At 43.7% G+C, this 24,039-nt stretch overlaps 1 protein-coding gene across 2 annotated transcripts in view; it reads right to left on the bottom strand.

Annotated features, from left to right (window-relative positions):
- The window catches only part of CCDC3 (coiled-coil domain containing 3), a 104,104-nt gene extending 88,865 nt beyond the window's left edge, over positions 1 to 15,239 (bottom strand). Inside the window, exons 1-3 of one of the 2 annotated variants that reach the window (XM_008002274.3) lie at positions 14,717 to 15,239; positions 11,548 to 11,722; positions 9,844 to 9,994 (exon numbers count right to left, since the gene is read on the bottom strand). In XM_008002274.3, coding sequence (XP_008000465.1) covers positions 9,851 to 9,994; positions 11,548 to 11,722; positions 14,717 to 15,090 — 693 coding nt within the window. In that variant the 5' untranslated portion in view covers positions 15,091 to 15,239 and the 3' untranslated portion in view covers positions 9,844 to 9,850. The remainder of the gene's footprint in view (positions 1 to 9,843; positions 9,995 to 11,547; positions 11,723 to 14,716) is intronic. The other variant, XM_008002273.3, reaches the window with a different exon arrangement.
- Between the last annotated feature and the right edge of the window lie 8,800 nt (positions 15,240 to 24,039).

Raw genomic sequence — 24,039 nt, forward strand, 5'->3', positions numbered from 1 at the left:
CAGCTAGAATAAGAAATAGTAATTACACCGAATGCTGGCAATGAGGCAGGGAACTGGATCCTTTATCCACTGCTGGTAGAAATGTAAATGGTACAGGACCTTTGGAAAATAAATTTTGGAGTTTCTTTGAAAACTAAAAATGGACTTACCATGCAACCCAGCAATGGGACTCTTGGGCATTTATCACAAAGAAGTGAAAACTCATGCCCACACAACAATCTGTACGTGAATGTTCACCGCAACTTTATTCACAATAGCTAAAAACTGGAAGTTACCGTAATGTCTTTCAGTGAGTGACTCATAAAGCAATCAGTGGTGCATCTACACCATGGAATATGACTCAGCAATGAGAGGGAATCCAGTAACTTGGATTAACCTCAAGGAAATTATGTTGAATGAAAAAAGACAATCTCCGAAGGCACATATAGTATGACTGTGTGTACATAACACCCGAAATAAAATTATAGATATGGAGAAAAGATAAAGGGTTGCCAGAGTTTAGGGATGGGTGAGGGGAAGGGTGGCTTAAAAGGGGTAGCAGCAAGAAGCCACTTGGTGATGGGACAGTTCTGTATTTTAATTGTGGTGGGGATTACAGGAAGATGCACGTGATAAAATTGCATTGAGTTTTACACGTATACATAAATGACTGCCTGTGTAACTATTAGGTTGGTGCAAAAAGTAACTGTGGTTTTTGCCATTAAAAGTAATTACTTTTGTACATTTTACAGTAAGACACGTAATAAACTTGCACAGAGTTTTACACATGTACACAAATGAGTGTCTGTGTAGCGATTTAACACTAACATCTGAATAAACTCTGCAGATTTCATCAATGTCATTGTCTGGTTTTGATACTGCACTACAGTTAAACAACATATTAACAGTAGGGGACAAGGGGTGAGGGGTGCCTGGGACCTGTCTGTACATTTCTTTGCAACTGCCTGTGAATTTAAGATTATTACAAAATAAAAAGAATTTTTTAAAAAAGTAATCCCTGTACCACAGGAAACTAAAAATGTAACAATAATATAGCATCTGTCCCTGTTTAAGAGTAATAACTGTGTTTCAACAAAACTTTCATTTGATGGCAAAAAAAAAAAAAAAAGAGAAATACTGTACACAGTATAGTCACAAATCCTGACCCCTCCTTGCTGGAGGGAAGTCTCCTTCGAGTGTGAGCTGCCTACACTCAAAAACATGGCAGGAACTCCCAGTGTGGGTCCACTGACCTGTGCACCCTCATCTGCCCTCCATTCCCTGGTATGCAGCTCTGTTCTCTGCTGTGTGCTGGCTCACCCCAGCGTCTGCACACATCCCTCCCCTGTCTAAATTCATCGTCTCTCCCCTCCACCAACTCCTCGCATTTCCTGTGGCCCAGCAGGAGTACCCATCTTTCATGTGGGTTAATTGTATCTTGTCACTTGACTTCAGAGACCAGGTCTAATTCTTCCACAACATTCTCCATAACCCATGACACAGTGCTAAGCATATAGGAAGGATTTTCCTTGTGGATGGAATAAACACCTGTCTGCCTCGAGATCTTATGGGATATACGAGGATATGAGAGCTATAACATAACGCCTCACACATAACCAGTACTCTCTCCTTATTAGTATGTTACCTTGTTTTTTTATTATTACAGTGCTATGGATAAACCATAGTAGGTATATTATGACCAATTTTACAGATAAACTAAGTTCAGAATAGTCAAGTGATACCCATTTAGAACTCAGAACTCTATTTTAAAACCTATCAAGGACCTGTCTATTCTTGCATCTATCGAGATGCAAATTTCTGCCTTAAAACTATTTTCAACTAGGTACGTTATTAATTAATTCAGGTACAAATATTCCCAAAGGAAGTGTAATATTTTGCAGCACAAAGCATGACATTGGCCAATACCCTGGGGGTGGTCGAGGTGCTGGAGGAAGATGACACAGAGCAAATGTCTTAAAAAGTAAGGACAGCAGTGGTCTGTGATCAAGGACAAATTGGAAGAACACAGGACAGTGCCCCTTCCAGACGTATCCCAGATCCAGCCATTTCTTCCCAGAGCCACAGCTACCCACTAGTCCAAGCCTCTGGTCTTGCCTAGACAATTCCAGTCATTTCCCAATTGGTCTGCCTGCTTCCGCTTTTGCCCCTCAGCAATCTGTGGTTCACTCAGCTGTCAGAGTGTTCCTTTTCTGAAAGGCTCATCAGATCTCACTACTCCGTTCAATGGCTCCCCAAAGCACAAAGATCTAATCTTCCCCAACTTGCTTAGAAATGTCCACATGATCCAGCCCACACTCACCTCTCCAAACCCAGCTTGTCCCATTCTCTCCCCACCACCAATGCTCATTCCTATTTTTCCACCCCTCAAGAAGGCCAAACTGTTTCCACCTTGGGTCCAGTTGCAATGGCTTCTTGGTCTGCCTGGCATGCTTTTCTGCCTCATCTTTGTATGGCTGGTTCTGTGTCCTTCAGATTTCAGTTTAAAAGTCATCTCTTCAACCTAAAGTGGCTTCCAGTTCCTATCATATTATCTTTTTTTTTTTTTTTTTTTTTTTTTTTTTTTTTTTTTTTTTTTTGAGACAGTCTCACTCTTGTCACCCAGGCTGGAGTGCAGTGGTACAATCTCAGCTCACTGCAATCTCTGCCTGCCTCCCAGGTTTAAGCAAATCTCCTGCCTCCATCTCCTGAGTAGCTGGGATTATAGGTATGTGCCACTTTGCCTGGCTGGTAGAGACAGAGTTTCACCATGTTCGCCAGGCTGGTCTTGAACTCCTGACCTCAAGTGAGCTGCCCACCTCACTTCCCAAAGTGCCAGGATTACAGGCGTGAGCCACTGCGCCCGGCCTACCCTCTTTTAATTCTTGGCCAAACACCTATCATTATCTGATATTTTTCCTATGGACTGATACATTCACTGATGTACTGACTGTCTCTCCCTCATCCCACTACCATGTAGGTTCAAGGAGGGCCTGGAGCTCTTTTCCCCTGTTCCCTTTTGTATTCCCAGTGACACACCATAGGTGTTTAGTAAATATATGTAGAATGAAGATACAAATGAATGAATTAAAAAGACCACTATCCTACCTACTTCACAGCTTTGGCTCTATTTGGCCAATCAAGTGGCCGAGTAATGACCATCAGAGTACGTTAACAGCCTTCTAGAAAGCAGGGAATAGCACCATTCTAAATAGCTCAAAAGCTTTCTGAAAACAGTATATGCTTAGTCACCCTCTGAAGTCCAGATCAAGCCCACTCAATCCAAGGTCTCCTGAGTCTCAGCCCTGGAATCTTTACAAAGGTTTTCACAGTCACCTACAATCTGGCCGAACCCTGCCCATGCAGCTGTCCATTATTCAGCAGGGCTAGAAGCCGAGCTCCCAAAATCATTCCAAGCTCAGTGTTCACTCAAGGTCTCCCGAAATTCTGGGCTGCATACTACTGAGGTCACATACCTCCCTGCACTCAGACCATTAAATCCCCCATTCCTTAAGCCCTCAGCTCAGTCAATACCTCTCTTCTACCGTTGTCCATCACTGACTCAGTCCAGAGCAGCAGTTCTCAAAGTCTGCAGAATCCTAGGGGGCCCCAGGACCCATTCATTCATTCATTCATTTTACTTACTTATTTAGACAAAGTCTCCCTCTGTTACCCAGGCTGGAGTGCAATGGCACGATCTCAGATCACTGCAACCTCTGCCTCCCAAGTTCAAGCGACTCTCATGCCTCAGTCTCCTGAGTAGCTGCGATTACAGGAACATGCCATCACACCTGGCTAATTTTTGTATTTTAGGTAGAGACAGGGTTTCACCATGTTGGCCAGGCTGGTCTCAAACTCCTGATCTCAAGCGATCGGCCCATCTCGGTCTCCCTAACTGTTGGGATTACAGGCATGAGCCACTACACCTGGCCCCAGCACTCTTTTAGGCAGTCCATCAGATTAAAACTATTTTCAGAATACTGCCAAGATGTTATTTGTCTTTTTCACTGTCATTTGCACTGCTGGTGCAACAGCAAGGTAAGTTAAACTGCCAGCCTCATAGTGCAAATCAAGACAGTGGGACCAGATGATTCTAGTAGTCATCGTATTCTTCAGTGCCAGGTGCAAGCAGAAAAAAAAAAAAAAATGCCAGTTTAACAATGTCTTCACTGAAGCAGTAAAAATTATTAAATCCTGACCCTTGCATACACATTGTTAATACACGCAAGTGTGAAGAAATGAAGTATACACATAAAGGCCCTCCGCATAGCAAAGTACGATGGTTGTTTCGAGTTCTGAGCTGAACTAGTGGCTTTCTTCATGAAACACTATTTTTACTTGAAAAAACGAAATAAAGGGCCAACCATATTTATTCAGATTTGGGTATTTGATAGACAATTTCTGGAAGGTGAATAAAGTAAGCTTGTCACTTGAAAGAAAACAACGGACAGTATTGGTTGCCAGTGACTGAGTGTGAGCTCTCAAGCAAAAATTAGAATTTTAAGAATTGCCACTATGAGTTTGACAGTTTCCCAATACTTAGTCTTTCCCCCATCAGATCAATAGTGATATTAACAAATACGATTTTTATATCGTATAATTAAATCTCACCGCATTTGGAAGGTCTGCATAATGCGGTAAAACTACTATTTTCCAAACAGTCAGTGCATCATGTTATGAAATCATGCATGAGTAAGAAATCCATTCAAAGTACAAGATAGGCCAATGTATTTTCAGGTAGGAATACAGCAAGTTCATTGATAAGGTTTCAGATTCTACATTATAACAAATTTTTAAGATACCACCACTTTTGAGTTTGGGTGCAGCATCAAAGAAGAATCAAGAAACAGAGATCTACTTAACAGGTGCTCAAATACTTGTTGACCAAAGCTACCTCCCTCCATCTCTAAGGAATGAGTATCTTTGTTTTTGACCAAATGATCTGTTAAACTTGAGGATCTCAGCACACTTGTGGGGATACCTTTAAATTGTTTTAGAGCCCTTTCTGAAAAATGTGAATGAAATGAGTTCTGATTCTTTTTTTAGTCTATTTGGGGTTCAAATCTCACTTTAGAAACTACAGATCCTGTCCCATTCCTGTTTGCTTTTGATCATCAAAAAATAAATACTGTTCATTTTTTTCCCTCCGTGTTATATATTCCATCAAAGCTTGAACGTATGTTTTTTTGTTTTGTTTTCTTTTGGTTTTTTTTTTTTTTTTCTTTGAGAGGGAGTCTTGCTGTGTTGCCCAGACTGGAGTGCAGTGACACGATCTCAAATCACTGCAACCTCTGCCTCCCAGGTTCAAGTGATCCTCCTGCCTCAGCCTCCCGAGTAGCTGGGATTACAAGCACATGCCACCATGCCTGGCTAATTTTTGTATATTTAGTAGAGACGGGGTTTCACCATGTTGTATCACCATGTTGGTCAGCCTGGTCTCAAACTCCTGACCTCGAGTGATCTGCCCGCCTCAGCCTCCAAAATTGCTGGGATTACAGGCTTGAACCACCAGTCCTGGCTTTGAACACACATTCTTAATGGAGCCAGTCAGATAGAAACGTCAACTCCAGCGCCAGTCAAGATGAAGCAAGCCGACCATACCCTATGATTCTCACTGATTTTAACTGAAATCTTTGCATATAGTTAAAAAAAAAAAAAGCCCAAAACCCTACCTGCCTGAACTCTGAACACTAAACAATTAGAAGCAATGGGGGGATCTGACCCACAGGGGGCTGAATCATGGAGCTGTGTAGCAAAAACTCCAGGAGAAATCCCTTATTACGGACAAAAGCCTTCGTTTCTGTCTCTTTCTTATCTTTTTTTCACACCCAGTCTAGCCCTCAGGCCATGCATATGGAAAGATGTCCCAGATCTACTCATGAATTAAGCCAGGTGTAGTGAAGCGTACACAGTGTGCTGCCATTTGTGTCAAAGACGATGGTAATAACACATATTTGGATTAAAAAAAAAAAAAAAAAAAAAAAAACCTCCATTGAGGACCGGGTGCCGTGGCTCACACCTATAATCCCAGCAATTTGGGAGGCTGGGGTGGGTAGACGACTTGAGGTCAGGAGTTTGAGACCAGCCTGGCCAACACGTGAAACACCATCTCTACTAAAAATACAAAAATCAGCTGGCCATGGTGGCGGGTGCCTGTAGTCCCAGCTATTCAGGGGGCTGAGGCACGAGAATCGCTTGCACTAGGGAGGCGGAGGTTGCAGTGAGCTGAGACTGTGCCACTGCACTGCAGCCTGGGCAGCAGACCAAGACTCTGTCTCAAAAGAAAAAAACAAAACAAAACAAAACAAACAAACAACTCCACTGAGATAAAGAAAATGTAGTTTATATACGTCATGGAATACTACTCAGCCATAAAAAGGAATGAAATAATGGCATTTGTGGAGATCTGGATGGAACTGGAGACCATTATTCTAAATGAAGTAACTCAGGAATGGAGAATCAAACATTTTATATCCTCACTCATAAATGGGATCTAAGCTATGGGGATGCAAAGGCATGAGAATAAGAAAGGACCCTGGGGACTCAGTGGAAAGGGTAGGAGAGGGTGAGGGATAAAAGACTACACACTGGGTACAGTGTACACTGCTCAGGTGACGGGTGCACCAAAATCTCAGAAATTACCACTAAAGAATGTCTTCATGCAACCAAACACCACCTGTTCCCTAGAACTGATTGAAATAATAATTTTTAAAACACCACTGACTGTTTATACAAGAAACTAATAACAGTGGCTACTTATTTGGAGGGTGTGTGGGGACTGTGTGGATGGGTGTCAGAGGTAGTAGAGAACCCACATGAGTGTGTTATCTGTTAACAATTCAATACATTATATTTTTAAATGTCATCCTTGCACAGAACCCAATCAATTCTGTTGAATGAAAAAAGTACGTAAGATAGCTTCCCTTCCATCTGTTCCCATCTCCAGCACAAACCTGTCCCTACTGATGTTGGCACTCCTCCACGGGATGTTTCGGGACCCCCTGGACAGCAGCAGGCAGCTCTTCAAATTTTTTTTTAATGTGGTTTTTAAAACAATACTTGAGAATAATCAGCTTCCAGTAATGAGCGCTTGCATCACTCTAGAAAAGTGTTTTCAAAAGTATGTTCTAATTAGGTCCTTAGACCCTGAGACAGTTTATCTGTTCCAAGCTCTATTTTATAGAAGGGAAAACTGAAGTTGTGGGAAGTTAGGGGATCTGCCCATGGTCATTCCTCCAGAAATGGCAGAGCCAATTGAGATCTTCTGATTACAAGTTGCCAGTCCTTCCAAGGCCGCTTAGAGAAGGGTAACACCCCTATCATCCTTCCCAACTCCAAAAGAAGAAAGAAGAAGATGATAGCAAGACCTCCGCAGATTTTCTTTCAATCCCATGACATTTTGTGACAGACTGATATAAGTATGGGTCAGTCTGGGTCTTGGTCCTAGGGGACAGTACCAGCAGAGAGGGAAAAGTATCCAAATTCTGTTTTGACTGTTGCACTTGTCCAGCAAGAGAGAAATGAGGAAGGAAAAATGTCCTTGGCTGGTGTGGAGAGAGCTCTGCCAGTAAATCTGGCGGATGTTCCAACGTGCCAAAGATATCCCCCCAAGTCCTATTAACACCATGACACTGAACCAGAGGCGGTGAACACGTACTAACACTGCTGACATCTTGGCAGCTTTTGAAAGATCCTGTTGCTATTTACTAATGCGTGGGTGGGATATTTGAAGATGGAGAGGTGCTGGAAAGGAAGCAGAGTGTGGGAGGACTCTGCTCCCAAAGACTGAGTTGAATGTCGCTCTGCATATGCTTTGCAAAAGTTTCCCTCCATTAGCTTTTCCTCCTCTTTCATCTCGTACCCTCCAAATCGACTCTAGAGTCCCAGATCCTCCAACAGAGAGAAAGCGAGAACTATCAGCGAAGAGAATGAAACGTGCCCTTCATAACTACAGTCTGGATCCACTGTCCAAGCTGAATGGAAGCTTAAAGAACAGCAGCATCAACAGCATCTAGAGGCGGGGTGCGGTGGCTCACGCCTGTAATCCCAGAACTTTAGGAGGCCAAGGCAGGAGGATCACTTGAGGCTGGGAGATCGAGACCAGCCTGGCCAACATGGTGAAACCCCATCTCTACAAAAAATATAAAAATTAGCTGGGCATGGTGGTGGGTGCCTGTAATCCCAGCTACTTGGGAGGCTGAGGCAGGAGAATTGCTTGAACCCGGGAGGTGGGGGTTGCTGTGAGCCAAGATCACGCCATTGCACTCCAACCTGGGCTACAGAGTGAGACTCCATCTCAAAAGAAAAATAAAAAGAAGAAGGCGCAAGTAGTTGTCAGTAACTCACAACTATTTTAATTACTCTAGGGTATGTAAAAATATTTTAGGAGCATCACAAAACTTTAAAAAGTCAATTTAATTTTAATTTCAAATTTTAAACTAATGGGCTAATTTTTCTTGTTTTGCTTTGTTTTGAGACAGAGTCTTGGTCTGCTGCCCAGACTGGAGTGCACTGGCACGATCTTGGCTCACTGCAACTTCTGCCTCCCAAGATCAAACGATTCTCCTGCCTCAACATCCCAAGTAGCCGGGATTACAGGCACGTACCACCATCCTCAGTTAATTTTTGTATTTTTAGTAGAGACGGAGTTTCACCGTGTTGGCCAAGCTGGTCTCGAACTCCTGACCTCAGGTGATGGGCCCGCCTCAGCCTCCCAACGTGCTGGGATCACAGGCGTGAGCCACTGCAATCAGCCCATAATGGGCTAATTTTATGTAGCTTTGATGTGATCTCTTTCAAAGTGGATAGGGAATAAAAATGGCACAAGCAAAGGTCTGGAAACGTGCAGGGTCCCCCAGGTTGAACTAAATTCTGCTCCACAGCAGCTCAGCAAAGTGAAATAATTCTCTTCCTCGCCTCAAGTTTCCACTTTTCCTCCAAGCCTGGAACGCTCCCACACTTTGTTATCTAAGAGGCCAGGGTGATTCAAGGGAAAGGGGAAAGGAATTCTCCCCCAAGATCTACATCTGATCAACAGAAATGGATCTGCCTTCACACTGAAACAACTCTCCACGGTCCTATTGTTCTTCGTTTTTCCCAAATGATGGAAAAATCCAATTCCAGAAAAATGTTAGTAGCTAGATGATGTGACCATAGTACTAAAAAGTTATGTAGCTTAAAATTTTAAGGGCTAACCTATTCAAGTATTTTCAGAATAATATCTAATCTCTTGATATAAATCTATTATATAGTCATATAAGCAAAGCTCCCACAAGATGGAGAACAAAAGGGCCAAGCCTAAAAAGGTTTCACTTGGAAAAAATTAAGTATGACTCAGGCTTGGGATACTCAGGCTTAGACTTGCTGTGTCCAACTCAATATGGAGTAGACAACAGTAAAGATTAAGAAGGGGAAAAGGAAGAATAAAAACAGGTGCTTGGAGCCACACTGGGGGCAAAATACTTGACAAACATTCAGAAAGTTCTGGCAAACTATCAGGGAGGGGTTAGAAAAGTCTAGACTACTGTCAGTAGTGTAGAGCTGAGGAATGTTTGTTTGTTTGAGACGGAGTCTCGCTCTGTCCCCCAGGCTGGAGTGCAATGGTATGATCTTAGCTCATTGCAACCTCCGCATCCCGGGTTCAAGCGATTTTTCTGCCTCAGCCTCCCGAGTAGCTGGGATTAGAGTAGCCGCACCACCTTACCCGGCTAATTTTTGTATTTTTAGTAGAGATGGGGTTTTGCCATGTTGGCCAGGCTGGTCTCGAACTCCTAATCTCAGGTGATCCCCCCACCTCGGCCTCCCAAAGTGCTGGGATTACAGGCATATGTCAAAGAAGAATAAATCATTTCCCGTCGTTGGACATACCTTCCCTTCACAGGAACAGCTTCTGTGCAAGAGCATGAAGAAGGCCTCCAGGGTCCAGGGAGCCCTGGGCAAAGCTCCCTTTGAATCTCCCTTTGAAGGGGGGTTTGAATCTTGTCCTTTGTAGACATAGATGCAGCTGGAGGCCGTTATCCTAAGCAAATTAATGCAGGAACAGAAACCCAAATACTGCATGTTCTCACTTATAATGAGAGCTAAACATTGAGTACACATGGACACAAAGAAGGCAACAATAGACACCAGGGCCTACTTGAGGGTGGAGGTGGCAGGAGGGTGAGGATGGAAAACTACCTCTCAGGTACTGTGCTCACTACCTGAGTGATGAAACGATTGGTATCCCAAATCCCAGCGGCACGTGATTTACCCACATCACACACCTACACACCTAGCCCCTGAACCTAAAATAAAAGTTGGAAGGAAAACAAAATAAAAAGGACACTAGGAATTGGGAAGAGCAAGGCAGCTACCCTAAGCCATCCCATCAGACAAGAGAAAGACACTTCCCTCAAACTTTTCTTGATGGGTAGAAAGAAGGGAGTTTCTTAACATGTGCAAATGGGTTCATTAATGCAAAAAAGAAAACACAAAAAAAGTCCTTATTCCATGTGATACGCATATCAGAACTCTCTCCAGCAGTGTGTCACACTGTCCTAAAAATGTTTTCCATCGGGGGGACTGGAAGAGATGGGTCACTGCCCCAGAGGCCTAGACTGGCCTGCCCCCACTATCACCCCAACTTGGTTGTGGCAATGCCATTGCTTCGGAAGAGTGATGATCATCAAAATTTTCCTCCAACTCTGGCATTTGGCCCAGAGCAGAAGACTCTCTTATATTTTCATTCCCAAAATGATCCCAACCCTTAAGATCCCGACCCCTACATTTTGCAACCACCTTGGCCATCCTGCACCTCTATGTCTTACCAACTACGGTTAGGAATCACAGGAGTGGTAGCTATGATAGCCATTTCCTTTCATTTCCCTCAGCACTTTTCCTTTCCTCTGAGACAATTCCTTAGAACCCTATGCTGTCGATAACAATCGCACAGTCAGGAACAGTCGTAACAGCTCACAGGTACTGAGCACTTACTCTTTCGAGCATTACGTTAATGGATTTACATAATTATAGTTTTTATACATTTAAATCATATTGCACTAGCCCTCTGACACAGATCGGGGTGTCCAATCTTTTGGCTTCCCCAGGCCCCACTGGAAGAACTCTCTTGGGTCACACACAAAATACACTAACACTAACGATAGCTGATAAGCAAAAAAAAAAATTGCAAAAAAATCTCGTAATGTTCTAAGAAAGTTTACAAATTTGTGTTGGGTCACATTCAAACTGTCCTGGGCTGCAGGTTGGACAAGCCTGATATAGATGCTACTATTGTCCCCGGTCTGCAGAAGAGGAAACTAAGGCTCAGCATGCCAATCTTCATCTCATCCTGTTCTCATACTTTGGGAAGAACTGCTTATCCAACAGTAAAGTTTCAGGGATCCAAAGTTTATGAACGGTCTTTTTTAACAGCTGGGAGGCAAGAAGGGATAGTAGGAGAGAGAGAGGGTATACAATAATGCTCTCTGCTCTGGGCTTTTGGAAGAGTATTCTTGACTCCTTCGGTCACAAAACTCACACAAGGTGTAGCTACACTATTGTTTTGCTGTGGCACAGGATTTAGCCGATTCTTACCCTATTGTCTTCCTGGATTTCCCAGTCACTGGAGAAAGTCACCAGCTGCTGCCCTTGGGAACAGTTTGAAAACTGGAAAAGGCTAGAAAACATCCTTCTGTTCTCTTGAGTGTCCGGGAAGATGGCATCTTGGAAATTGACTCCGTGAGGCAAGAGGTTATAATTTTCATCCATCCTAATGGAGAAGAGGGAAAAAAGGCAGACATGTAGACTCGACGGCCAAGGGTGTACCAACTTCAATCAAGAGTCACAGACAACTGCGATGGGCTTGCCAGTTTCACATCAGTGTCTGGCGTGGCTCTCATTAGAGGAGTTACTACTTCTAATTATTTCTTTGTCTCACACTACATCAGTCTATCCTTAAGGTTTTCAAAAAGACGAGTTTGAGCAAAGTATGGAGAAAAATATGCGTATGGTGCCTGTTTGTCTATTTGTGTTGTCTTTCAAGTCCCCCAAGGAGTCTTCCTTCTCAAAGAGGGTTCCTTATTTCCTGGTGAAAAAAAGGCCAGCTGTGATGACCTATGTTCTGTCTTTGCTATTTATCTTCTATATGACATGAAACAAATGTCTTAACTCCTCTAAGCCTCAGGATTCCTTTTTTTTTTTTTTTTTCTTGACACGGAGTCTGGCTCTGTCGCACAGGCTGGAGCCCAGTGGTCGGATCTCAGCTCACTGCAAGCTCCGCCTCCGAGGTTCACGCCATTCTCCTGCCTCAGCCTCCCGAGTAGCTGGGACTACAGGCGCCCGCCACCTTGCCCGGCTAGTTTTTTGTATTTTTTAGTAGAGACAGGGTTTCAGCGTGTTAGCCAGGATGGTCTCGATCTCCTGACCTCGTGGATCCACCCATCTCGGCCTCCCAGAGTGCTGGGATTACAGGCTTGAGCCACCGCACCCGGCCAAGCCTCAGGATTCTAATCTGCAAAAAGAATATAGTACTGGCTGGGTGCGGTGGCTCATGCCTGTAACCCTAGCACTTTGGGAGGCCAAGGCGGGTGGATCACCTGAGGTAAGGAGTTTGAGACAAGCCTGGCCAACATAGTGAAACCCTGTCTCTACTAAAAATACAAAAATTAGCTGGGCATGGTGGCACACTGTTGTAATCCCAGTTACTCAGGAGGCTGAGGCAGGAGAATCACTTGAACCTGGGAGGCGGAGGTTGCAGTGAGCAGAGATTGCACCGTTGCACTCCAGCCTGGGCGACAAGAGTGAGATGCCATCTCAAAAAAAAATAGGAATATATATATATAGTACCTACTTTTTTGGTGATGTCATAAGCATTGCATCAAAAACTAAGTAAATGAAGCACTTGGTACAAAGTAAATGCAGTATACATATTAGTGAACATATTTAAAGGCCTAGCATAAATCAATTAGAATGATTCTTTAAAAAGTCACAAAAAGAAAGAGATGAAAGTTACACTCCAGTCTAAAAAAAACAACATGTGTGGCTCACCAGCAAGTCTCCACTGCCACCCTCACCCCTGACAGTGACCAGAGGTCCAGTCTCCTCTCAGTAGGTCCCAGAATAACAGAGGAGGAATGATTTGTCTGTAGTTGTTAACACACTCCAAGGCAAGACAGCCCTGTGAAATGAGAATGTCAGACTACTGTCTGACTTTGTATTTCTTTCCTAACTTTTGTAAACATGGTAGAGTTAAAAAGATGAGAATTGGCTGAGCACCACGGAACCACTGGACGAACTGTATTTCATGATAAAAATTTCTTTAAAAAGCCTGTTCAAATACTTGGGCTCTTTTTTCTTTGGAGAACAGAGTTCTGGTTTTGAATAGTTTTATAGATGGTATCTCAGTATTTTTCCTAATTAAAAACATGAAACCCTAAGTTTCTCTGTATTGAGAAGGGCACTCTCTCAGCCCCGCTAGCTTTATTTAGAAACTACACTTCTCTGGAAATATATATATAGAGAAAAAAACTTCATCTAGCTGAACAACTCAAGCCAACACAAAGCAAGACATGTTTTTTAAACTTAGATATTCTGGCTTCAATATGGAAAACATGTGTTGCCATGAGCTTACAAACACCACTTTGTAGAACTGTTTTCTTTCTCAGAGAAATGTGAGCTAAAAATTAATCTGCAGACCCACATCAGCCTCACTCCAAATATCCTTAGTGCTACTTCCCAGACTGGCAAAACTGGAACTACTACTGATCACCACAACAGTGGATTAATTCTCTATCTTGATAGATAGGTTAGATTCCATTTTGATGTTTTTCTCAGTTGTTTTATATCACTCTCCAAATTCAACTGAAGCCAATCAAAGAATTTAGGGTTCTACCTGGTGCTCTCTATTCAAATTTCAGAAGAATTCAGTAGTCAATGAGAATTGACTGAGTTCTTAGGCAGATGCATTCCATCTTGACCACAGGCCAATGTTCATGGAACTTCAGAGGATTCCAGTGGTCTAGAATCAGAGAGATCTCCTGCCTGGTTGACCTCTCCACCCCTCAAAGCATTGCTACCCAGGATTTTACCTGCAGCAGAACCCCCCACCCCCAATAAACCTTTGCTATTTCAAATAACCTGGCAGCTGATATGAGATAATGACGCGATCCTGGGCTACACTCCACACCATCGCATCTTGGCATTTGAGCAAGTGGGGAAGAGGGGAGAGTGGACAGCTGGTCAACCGCTAACCTGCACCAGGTGCTTTGCAGGAGTTACGTTTTTCGCTCAACCAGCCCTGCCTCTCACTTCACACAGGTGAGGCTATGGAAGTTCTTGAGAAGGTGTCAAGAAATAGGCTCAGAATCACCATTAGGAAAGGCAGAGCCAAAATGCCAGCCACAGACTGATCTCAAAGATTGTTCTTCTCACCGTCCCAATCTACTCCCATTGAGGCCAGTTTAAAGATGCGAGTCAAAGGGACTGTTGGAGAGCGCTTTGAGCTTTTGCCCGCAATGCTCTTCTGTGTACAAGGCACAGAAAGCCTCCCTGTCTTTTAAACCGCCTTTACCAGGGGTAGCCAGGGTGTCTGTAGAGACGTCAGACGGAGCAAGAGAGATCCAAGGAGGCAAGGGGTAGGCGCCCCAGCGGCATTCTCATTTGGCACCGGCAGGCTGCCCTGGGAGTTACCGGCCTGGCTCCAGGTAACGGCGACCTCGGGAGGTGGTGCAAAGAGAGAGAGAGGTGGCGGCGCCGCCGGGCTCACCTGAGGAAGAAGAAATAGGAGTAGTCCTGGACCACGGTGTGGGAGTGGCACGAGAAGTAGCCCAGGCCGGTGAGGTTGAGCCTGGAGCCGGCGGGCACCTCCAGCATGCTGCCCCACGCCTGGTCGCACAGCATCTCGACCTCGGCCGAGTAGAAGAGGCCCCCCTGGCCGGCGTGGTACTGCCAGGGCAGGTGGTTGTAGAGGCCGGGCGCCTCGGGGTGCAGCGCCAGCACCCTGGCGTACACAATGGTCTCGGCCAGCTCGGCGCGGCAGCCCTCGCTCAGGGGCCTCCACTCGGAGGGCAGCTGGCAGGCGCGCGCGGGCGCTGGGGGACCCGCCAGGCAGAGCGCGGCGAGCAGCAGCTGGCGCAGCATGCCGGGCCCTCCCGGGGCGCACGGGGCGGCGGCGGGGAGCCCGGGGAGCCCGCCGGCCCGGGAAGGGCAGCCCTAGGCGCTCGGCTGCTCGGGCCGCTCCCGGGAGCTGGGCGCACCGCTGTCTCCGCCGCGGGGCTCGGCATGCCCGGCCCTGGCGCGCCACGCTTTAAAAGGGTCCGGGGAACAGGACGCGCCGGGCGCCCGCCTCCCGCCCTGCCCCCTGCGGCTGGGGCGGGGGCGGGGGAGGGGCGGGGACTCGAGCGGGTCCCGGTGCTGGCTGGGGTGGGGACGCCGGGATCCAGCTAGCCCTGACTTGGGGACAGCGGCCCAGCCCTCTCCTGGCGCCCCACTATGGAAGGGGTCCGAGTTTGCCAGGCGTAAAGCCTGTTTGTAAACGCAAGGCATTCATAAAAGAATGACTCTTAATTTGCACGATTACTAAGTTTTTACATTTTCTCTGCATTTCAAAGTGAAAATACATAGAAACCAAATCTGACTTTATCTTCCCGGAGATTAACTAAGAAATTCAGTGTGGGCTGAAAAGGTTTTTTAGATCTCGTGCTTTCTCAGATTTGCTTATTATTTAATGAAGATCTTAGAAAAGCTTTGATAAAAGATTCCAAAAAGCAATCATTTGGCCCTGATTTTCTTAAAACTAGATGGTTTCCATAATCCCTGCTTCCATTTTCTCAACACTGTACACCTGAGAAATACATTCAGAAGTAAATTCCAAACACCTTTTCACATCAGTGAGTGATTTTGAGGATATTCAAACTCCAAGGTTCCATCTTTATCTCTAAATGCAACAGGTTTCTTGTTTTGTTATGTTGTTTTTTCTTGAGACAAGGTCTCCGTCTGTCACCCAGGCTGGAGTAGTGATTTGATCAGGGCTCACTGCAGCCTCGACCTCCCCTGGGCTCAGGGGATCCTCCCAGGTCAGTCTCCCAAGTAGCAGGGAATACAGGCACACCACCACCTCAGATAATTTTTTTGTTTTCAGTAGAGACAGGCTATGTTGCTCAGGCTGGTCTCAAACTTCTGGGCTCAATCGATCCTCCCACCTCAGCCTCCCAAAGTGCTGAGATTTCAGGCGTGAGCCACCACATCCAGCCTGAATATTTAAATTATGCAATTTCATAATGCTATTAGTCTCCCAGGGCTGCCATAATAAAATACTCTAGACTGGTGGCTTAAATAACAGACCTTAATTTCTCAGAGTTCTGGAGGCAGGAAGTCCAAGATTAAAGTGCCAGGGTTGGTTACTGGTGAGGCCTCTCTTCCTGGCTTACAGACGGCCACCTTCTCACTGTGTCCTCACGTGGCCTTCTCTCTGTGTGTGATGGAGAAAGAGTGAGCCCTGGTCTCCTCCTCTTCTAACAAGGTCACCAGTCCTATCGGGTTATCACCCCACCCTTATGTCCTCATTTAATTACCTGCCTGAAGACCCTATTTCCAAATACAGTCACATTAGGGAGTTAGCACTTCAACATGAATTTGGAGGTGGGAGGGGAGACACTATTCAGTCTATATGAGCTGTTTAGCAGGTGTTCTGCAGGTTTGCTAGAGAAAGAGAGCAGGGATCCCAAATGGTTTATATTCCGGGCAGGCAGACTCACAGCACACGTTGCCAAGTTATAATAAGAATTGCTAAACTTTAGTCATTCTTTGACCATGGGCCAAGTACTGTTGTAAGGACTGTACATATGTCATTTTAATTAATTCTCCAAACAACATTCTGAAGTAGATGTAACTATTATCCTCATTTTACAGATAAGGAAACAGGCACAGAGAGGTTAATTGACACCAAAGATCACAAAGCTACAAGATGACCAAGCCAGGATTAAGCCCCCAGCATTTGGACTCCAGAGTCCATGTACTTAACACAACACTAGAATAGGGCCAAATATAGGAAATGCTCTAAAGACACAGGTTGGCCCTTTAACCAGAATATACACAGAGCAAATCAAGATAAAAACCTTAGCAGAATCACCAACCATGGCTCAAAGAGTGTGCAACTGACCTAACATTAATTTTGTATCACCCAGAATCCCTGCTCTATTTTAGTCCTATACTGTAACTTATGTAGATAAGATAGTAAGAAAGTTTTTATTAATTGCATCTTCAAGTGCCTTGAAGACCTGGAAAAGATTTGTCTACCCCTAAAAGACTGTAAGGCCCTGTCTTTTCTTTCCACATAGGTGAGCAAATAAATAAAAATCAGCAAACATGGCTGTTTTTTCTCTTCTTGTATAAACTTGACAGAATCAAAACTCTTCCAGTACTTCCCAGAATGTATTTTGCAGAAGTGGGTACCTGCAAGAAATCGTCCTTGTGGATTCAGCAGACACATGGGTCATGCTTTTCTCCTCTGTAAGATCTGGCAGAGTGCCTCGCTGATTGGGTTTCTCTTCCTGATCGAGCCACTGCAGCGTACCCTAGTGAGCAGTTCCCCTCTGGGGACCAAGACTTCCAAACAAGCTGAGCTCAAGGTAGCCAGGAGGGGAAACAAACCCTCTGGGAGTGAATTATTGGGTTTAATAGTGACATGAGCCACTTCCATCTCTTGATTCCAAGACCCGTGTGTCCTGGCGGTGGGGTGGATAGTACCACATATGTTCTGTTTCAAAGCACACACAGTAAGTATACTTTGAGATGGACTCCATCATTTCAGTGTGGTGACTCCCAACTGACGCTATAATTAAGTCTTCACTAAGCTGTTACACCTTTCAGAATTTGTCCAGTTTCTTCCAGGTGATGGGACATGTGGTAAAACCAGTTAATTCTATGGCCTTGAGACCACTGCTGCACTTCACTGCTGTGGAAGAAGCAATGCTATGGGAATCATTGATCAGAAACATCATTATGGGAAATTCTATGATAGTGGACAAGGTGCCCAGTGAGTCCATAGATGGTGCTACTGGCAGAAGCATTATTGCAAGGAAGGCATATCCATGTCCAGAATATGTCTATTTCAGTGAGGACAAATCTGTGACCCCACCCCCTACCCCAAGATGGAAAAGGTCCGATGGAATCAACCTGCCACCAGGTGGCTGACTAGTTCCCCAGGTGAATGGTGCCATATTAGGGGATCCATGCTGGCCTCTATTGTTGACATATTAGGCTCTCAGCAGTAGTGTCAGCCAGGCCAGCCGTGGTAAGAGGAAGTCCACATTGTTGAGGCAATGAATACCCTCTGTTTCTACCACTATGGCCACTCTATTTATGGGCTCATTGAGTAAGCACTAGAGTGGGCAAGAAAAGAGACTGACAGACATCCACTGAGTACATCAATTTCCCACCTAATCACTAAGAACTTCCCCTCCAGTGAATGCACTTTGGTTGTCATTCACATGGGTCACAAATATCTTCACAGTTGGTAACCATTATGAGATGTCCATTCATTCACCTCTTCCCAAGATGTCCTTGTCATCAATCTTCTGATCCTATTTCTTTCAAGTCCCTAACCATCCAACCAAACCACTAGCAATTGCCCACGAATCAGTGTCCATGTGTACTACCAGCCATCTCTCAGTCCAGACATAGCATACAATGAAATCTGCTGCTCAAAGTTATATCCACTGGGAGAATTTTTTCTTCACCAGTGTCCTTCAGAATCACCCCGAGTGAAACTGAGTAATACAGAAAAATCTGTAAACCAGTCTTGTTATTTCTTCCTCATTCAACTGGAGTATCTTCAAGAGGCTATAAACCATATGAATGGAAGAGGCAACATACCTTCAGAGTCAAAGGAATCTAAGCCACTTGCCCATGCAACTTGCTTATACCATCTGTACCTGCCCAACCCCACTCTCTTGGATACCATTTCCATTTGATGGTAGATTGCTGCTGTGCACACATGGCCTTATGTCTAGGAAGGTCATACAACACCTAGTTCATGATGAGAAGTTCATATTACATAATCACCCAGCATACCATGGTTAGGCATTCAATCTCTTCCAAGGCCTAATAGCAAGGGAGATGCTATTTTCCAAAAGGCAAACAGCCATATCCAGAATAAGGCATAGATGTGCACTAAAACCCTGGAGTTTGGTATTGTAATTTTCCTTTTGGTGCTTGCTAAAGACTCCATACAACATTCCAATTTGTCATAAGTACTTTATCACTGGACCTTCTAGATAATAAGGCTCAAGTGATACAATGGCTTGTACACAGCCTGAACTTGCTGCAGAGACTTCTCAGAACTTGCTCAATACCACTTGAGACTGGCAGCCTTACAGATAACTCTACAGATGAATCTAAAAAGCACATTTAAATGTGGCATATGTTCCCTCCTAAATACAAAAAGGCTGAACACACATTCTTCCTCTTTTCCCATTGTAGGTCATCCAAGGACCAGCAACTTTCCTTTTGCCTTGGAGGAGTGACAATTGAGCCCCCAGAAACTACACTGAGGTGGCAGGCCCCTGAATTTTTGTGGGGCCTATCTCCCACCTTATATCTTACCGAGGCCTCTAAAGTATATGGTGTTTTGTGAACATCAGATCCATTCATCATAATGTCATCCAGGAGGTAATCCAATGTGATGTTTTGTGGAATGTCAAGACAATCAAAATCTCCACAGAATAAATGTGATAGAGAGCAGAACTGACACAGCCTGAGGCAAAACTGAAAGTATACTGTTAGCCCTAATAGGTAAATGTAAACTGTTGCTGGCAATGCTTGCAAATCAGTGAGGAGAAAAAGGCAGGTCAGCAGCTACAAAGCAAATGCCGGAAGACATATCAACTTGCCCCAGGAAAGATACTACATCTAGGACAGCAGCTGGAATTAACAGTTACCACCTCCTTAAGTTCATAGTAGTCCTCACTCACTCTTTAAGACCCGTGTGAGTTTTGCACAGACCAACTGATGAATTCGGTGGAGATGTGCTAACTATCGCCACTTCTTTCAAGTCTTTGATGATAGCATGGATTTTTGCAATCCCCTCAGAGATGCAATATTGCTTCTGATTTATTCTCTGAGTAGAAATGAAAGTTCTAGGAGCTTCTGTTTAGCCCTTCCAACAATAAAAGCCATCACTCATGGGTCAGAGAGAAAATGTGGGGTTTGTCAGTTGTCAACTTTGGTCCCTTTGGAGAAGTCTTAGAGGAGGATTTATGGTGTGTGCACGTGGCAGTGGTGCAGGGTCCTTCCTCAAGGGCACCTGACGTACCTTTCAGTCAAAAGCCTCTGTGTCTATACATTGACTTATGTCTAAAAGCTGGGTAAGGGGCTTCAGTTCCTCTCTGTGGGAATTCAAGTCAGGTTTTCAGCTACCAGAGTTTTTGCTGTTACATAGATCAAGCACTGCATTAGCAGGCTGCCCACATATTTACTTTCAAGAGACATCATGATCAACTATCCACTGTCAAAGATCTCTGCCAATCAAAACATTCTGATTACTTGTATGCCCCCCCTAACCTTTATGGTAGAGGTACTTACCTTCCCTTTGGCAGTTAAGTGCTGCCGCCTGACCCCTGCTACTTCAGAATTCCATCATTCCTTTGAAATCTGGGAACCCTTTTCAATGGCATCATTCTGTACTAGAGTCATAACTTTTCTAGAAAGAGGAGAAACCACAGAGATGTTCAAGGATGCAGTACTCCCTTCATTAATAATAATGAATTATTATTAATATATTTAATTAATAATTAATTAAATAAGTAATGATAATATTTCTCATTGCCATCATGAAGGAGATACCTCTGGGTCATCTTGCGGAATGTGGTTGGCAGGTGGCTGTGCAGGTCACACATCGAGCATTCAGTTCAACCTTCCTAACTCCCTAAGCCTTTGGATTCCCTCCTCTACATTGTTTCAGGAAAGCTCTGGCATCTCAACCTCACTGAATAGAGGCCACCACTGAATTCCTTCAAATTTTAGTCAACCAATCAAGTCAGCTATTAGAGTCACCTCTAGAAGTATATTAAATTTGTACTCTCAAATGCATCAAAACAATACATTTTGCCAAAACTAGTATTGTATTCTGCCCACTTTGGTTCTGCCTGGAGTCTGCTGATATATATATTTAGGTAGTCTTGAAATTTTCTTTAGTGTCTGGGGTCTTTCCTCCTGCATCATAGTGTGTACCTGTCTCCCGGGACATGCTGAGCTTTTACCTTCGTTATACCACTAGTTGAACTTAATTATGACTACAATTGCCTTATAAAAGACACTTTTGAAGCAATCATGGAGCTACACCCTCTTGAAGATAGACTAAGTACTGTCAAATACGTCCTATCTTCCTAAAATAATTTTTTAAAATCCCAATACAAAATAGTGGAAAAAATTTTAGTTATGTAAAAAATGTTCTAAGTTAGTCATGAAAAATAAGTGAGTTCTTCCTCTTTCTTCTTTTCTTCCTATCTCTTCCTGAAGAACTCAGCTCTAAAAGTCTTTAGCCGGGGCCAAGCAAGTTAGGTCTCCAAGCCGGGCGGGATAAGAGATGGAAGAGACATGCAAGATAGGAGGAGCTTCTGTCTGGGGCTTCCCACTGCAGGTATGAGCCACAAGGGGTGAGGAGGGCATCAATGCAGGGGAGTGGCCCACTACAGGATGCCAGAGCCCAAGAAGGGTTAAGGAGAGCCTGTCGTGGGGGTACTGTCAGGGTACCCTGTCATGGGGTTGACCACATGAGAGGGCAGCCTTTGCAGAGACTCAGTGTCTAGGCAAAGAGAGGCCTCCTAGACATGCAGCCCAACATGGGTTTCAGAAGCCGACAGGGGTAACATCCACAAGGATGTCAGTGCATAAGCAAGTACAGGGGACTCCCATGTGAAAGGGCATGACCCAGTTCAGAGAATCAGAGCATGGTTAGGGTGAGATGAGTGTCCATGCAGAAGGGCAGCCCAAGCCAGGGAGTCAGAGGCCAAGCAGGGTAATGAGGATGTCCACGTTGGGGAAGGCAGCAGCAGTGCAGTGAATGCCAGACTCCAAGTGTGATGTGGAAGGCATGGTGTGAGCTATGGGATGGGAGTAGTGATAGGAGAATAGTTACACACAAGAGGTTGATCAAATAAGCAAATCTATTAAGGAGGATGGAAACCAGTTTCTCACTATCAAAAAAGGGAGTTACATATATGGGAATGAAGAAAACTAGAATGGATCCTGTGGTGCTGAAACATGAATTCATAGATTTTAATAATAGATATAGAAATCAATATAGTTGCATGTGAATTTGTGTGTGGATACACACTTTTGTCTGTCCTACAAGTCTTAGCAATATATGTTATATACTTACAAAAAGAGAATTCTTGATAAAACTCAGTAAGTTAGAAATAGAAGGGAACTTTCTGAACCTGATAAAAAGCATCTATGCAGTCTACTACTAACCTTACACTTAATGTGAAAGACTGAGAGCTTTCTCTTAAGATCAGGAACAAGACAAGGATGTTCAGTTTCATCATGTCTACTCAACATAGTACTGGAAGTTCTAGCCAGTGCAATAATTCCATAAAATAAAATAAAAAGCATCCAAATTGAAAAAAAAAAAAGATGTAAAACTCTATTTACCCATGACATGATCATCTGTCTAGAAAATGCAAATGAATCTACAAAAAAGCTACTAGAACTCATAAGTAAGTTTAACAAGTGGAATACAAGATCAATATACAAAAGCCAATCATATTCTCTGTACTAACAACAATTGGAAATTGACATTTAAAAAAATAATACCATTCACAATGACATCAAAATATTTGAAATACTTAGAAATAAATCTCATAAAATATGTAAAAGGCTTATACATTGAGAACTATAAAACATTACTGAGAGAAATTGAAGAATATTTTGAAAATGGGGTTATATACTTTTTTCATATGTTGGGAGACTCAATATTGTTAAGATGTTCATTCTAGCCAAACTGATCTACAAATTAAATGCAAGCTCAATAGAAATCCCAGTGGACTTTTTGATAAAAATTGATAAGCATAGTCAAAATTCCATACGGAATGTAGAGAACTCAGAATAGCCAAAAACAACTTAGAAAATAAAGACCAAAATCAGAAGGCTAGCATCACCTGATTTCAAGACCTACTATAAAGCTATAGTAAGCAATAAAGTGTGATTTGGTGCAAACACAAATACCTATGTCAAAGGAACAGAATGCAGTCCAGAAATAAACCCATAAATATATGGAGAACTGATTATTTAAAAAACTGCAGAGATAATTCATTGGAAATTGATTGGAAAAAGAATGACCTTTTAAACAAAGGGTCCTAGAACAATTGAGGGAAAAATATTTCAGCCTATACCTAGCACTGTACACAAAAATTAACCCAAAATATAAAACCTAAAACTATAAAACATCTAGGAGGGAACCTCTGCTAACTTGAGTTAGACAAAACTTAGACATCATCAAAATGCCTAATGAAAGAATGAAATATCAAGCCATAGACCAGAGGAGAATATTTGCAAATCATATATCTGATAAAGGATACATATTCAAAATACACAAAGAACTCTCAAAACTCAATGAGGAGGCTGGGTGCATTGGCTCACGCCTGTAATCCCAGCACTTTGGGAGGCTGAGGTGGTTGGATCACCTGAGGTCAGGAGTTCGAGACCAGCCTGGCCAACATGGTAAAACCCCATCTCTACTAAAAATACAAAAATTAGTAGGGTGTGATGGCAGGTGCCTGTAGTCCCAGCTACTCAGGAGGCCGAAGCAAGAGAATCACTTGAACCTGGGAGGTGGAGGTTGGAGTGAGCCAAGATCATGCCACTGCTCTCCAGCCTGGGTGACGGAGCAAGACTCCATTTCAAAACAAAAAACAAACAAACAAACAAAAAACACTCAATGATGAGAAAATAAACAACCCAATATAAAAAATAGGCAGAAGATTTTAAAAAACACTTCACCAAAGAAGATAAGAATGGTAAATTAGGGCATGAAAAAATGCTCAAAGTCATTAGTCACTAGGGAAGCTCAAAACCATTATGAGATACTCC

This window comes from Chlorocebus sabaeus, chromosome 9 (genome assembly GCF_047675955.1).
Source record: "Chlorocebus sabaeus isolate Y175 chromosome 9, mChlSab1.0.hap1, whole genome shotgun sequence".
NCBI classification, from domain to species: domain Eukaryota; kingdom Metazoa; phylum Chordata; class Mammalia; order Primates; family Cercopithecidae; genus Chlorocebus; species Chlorocebus sabaeus.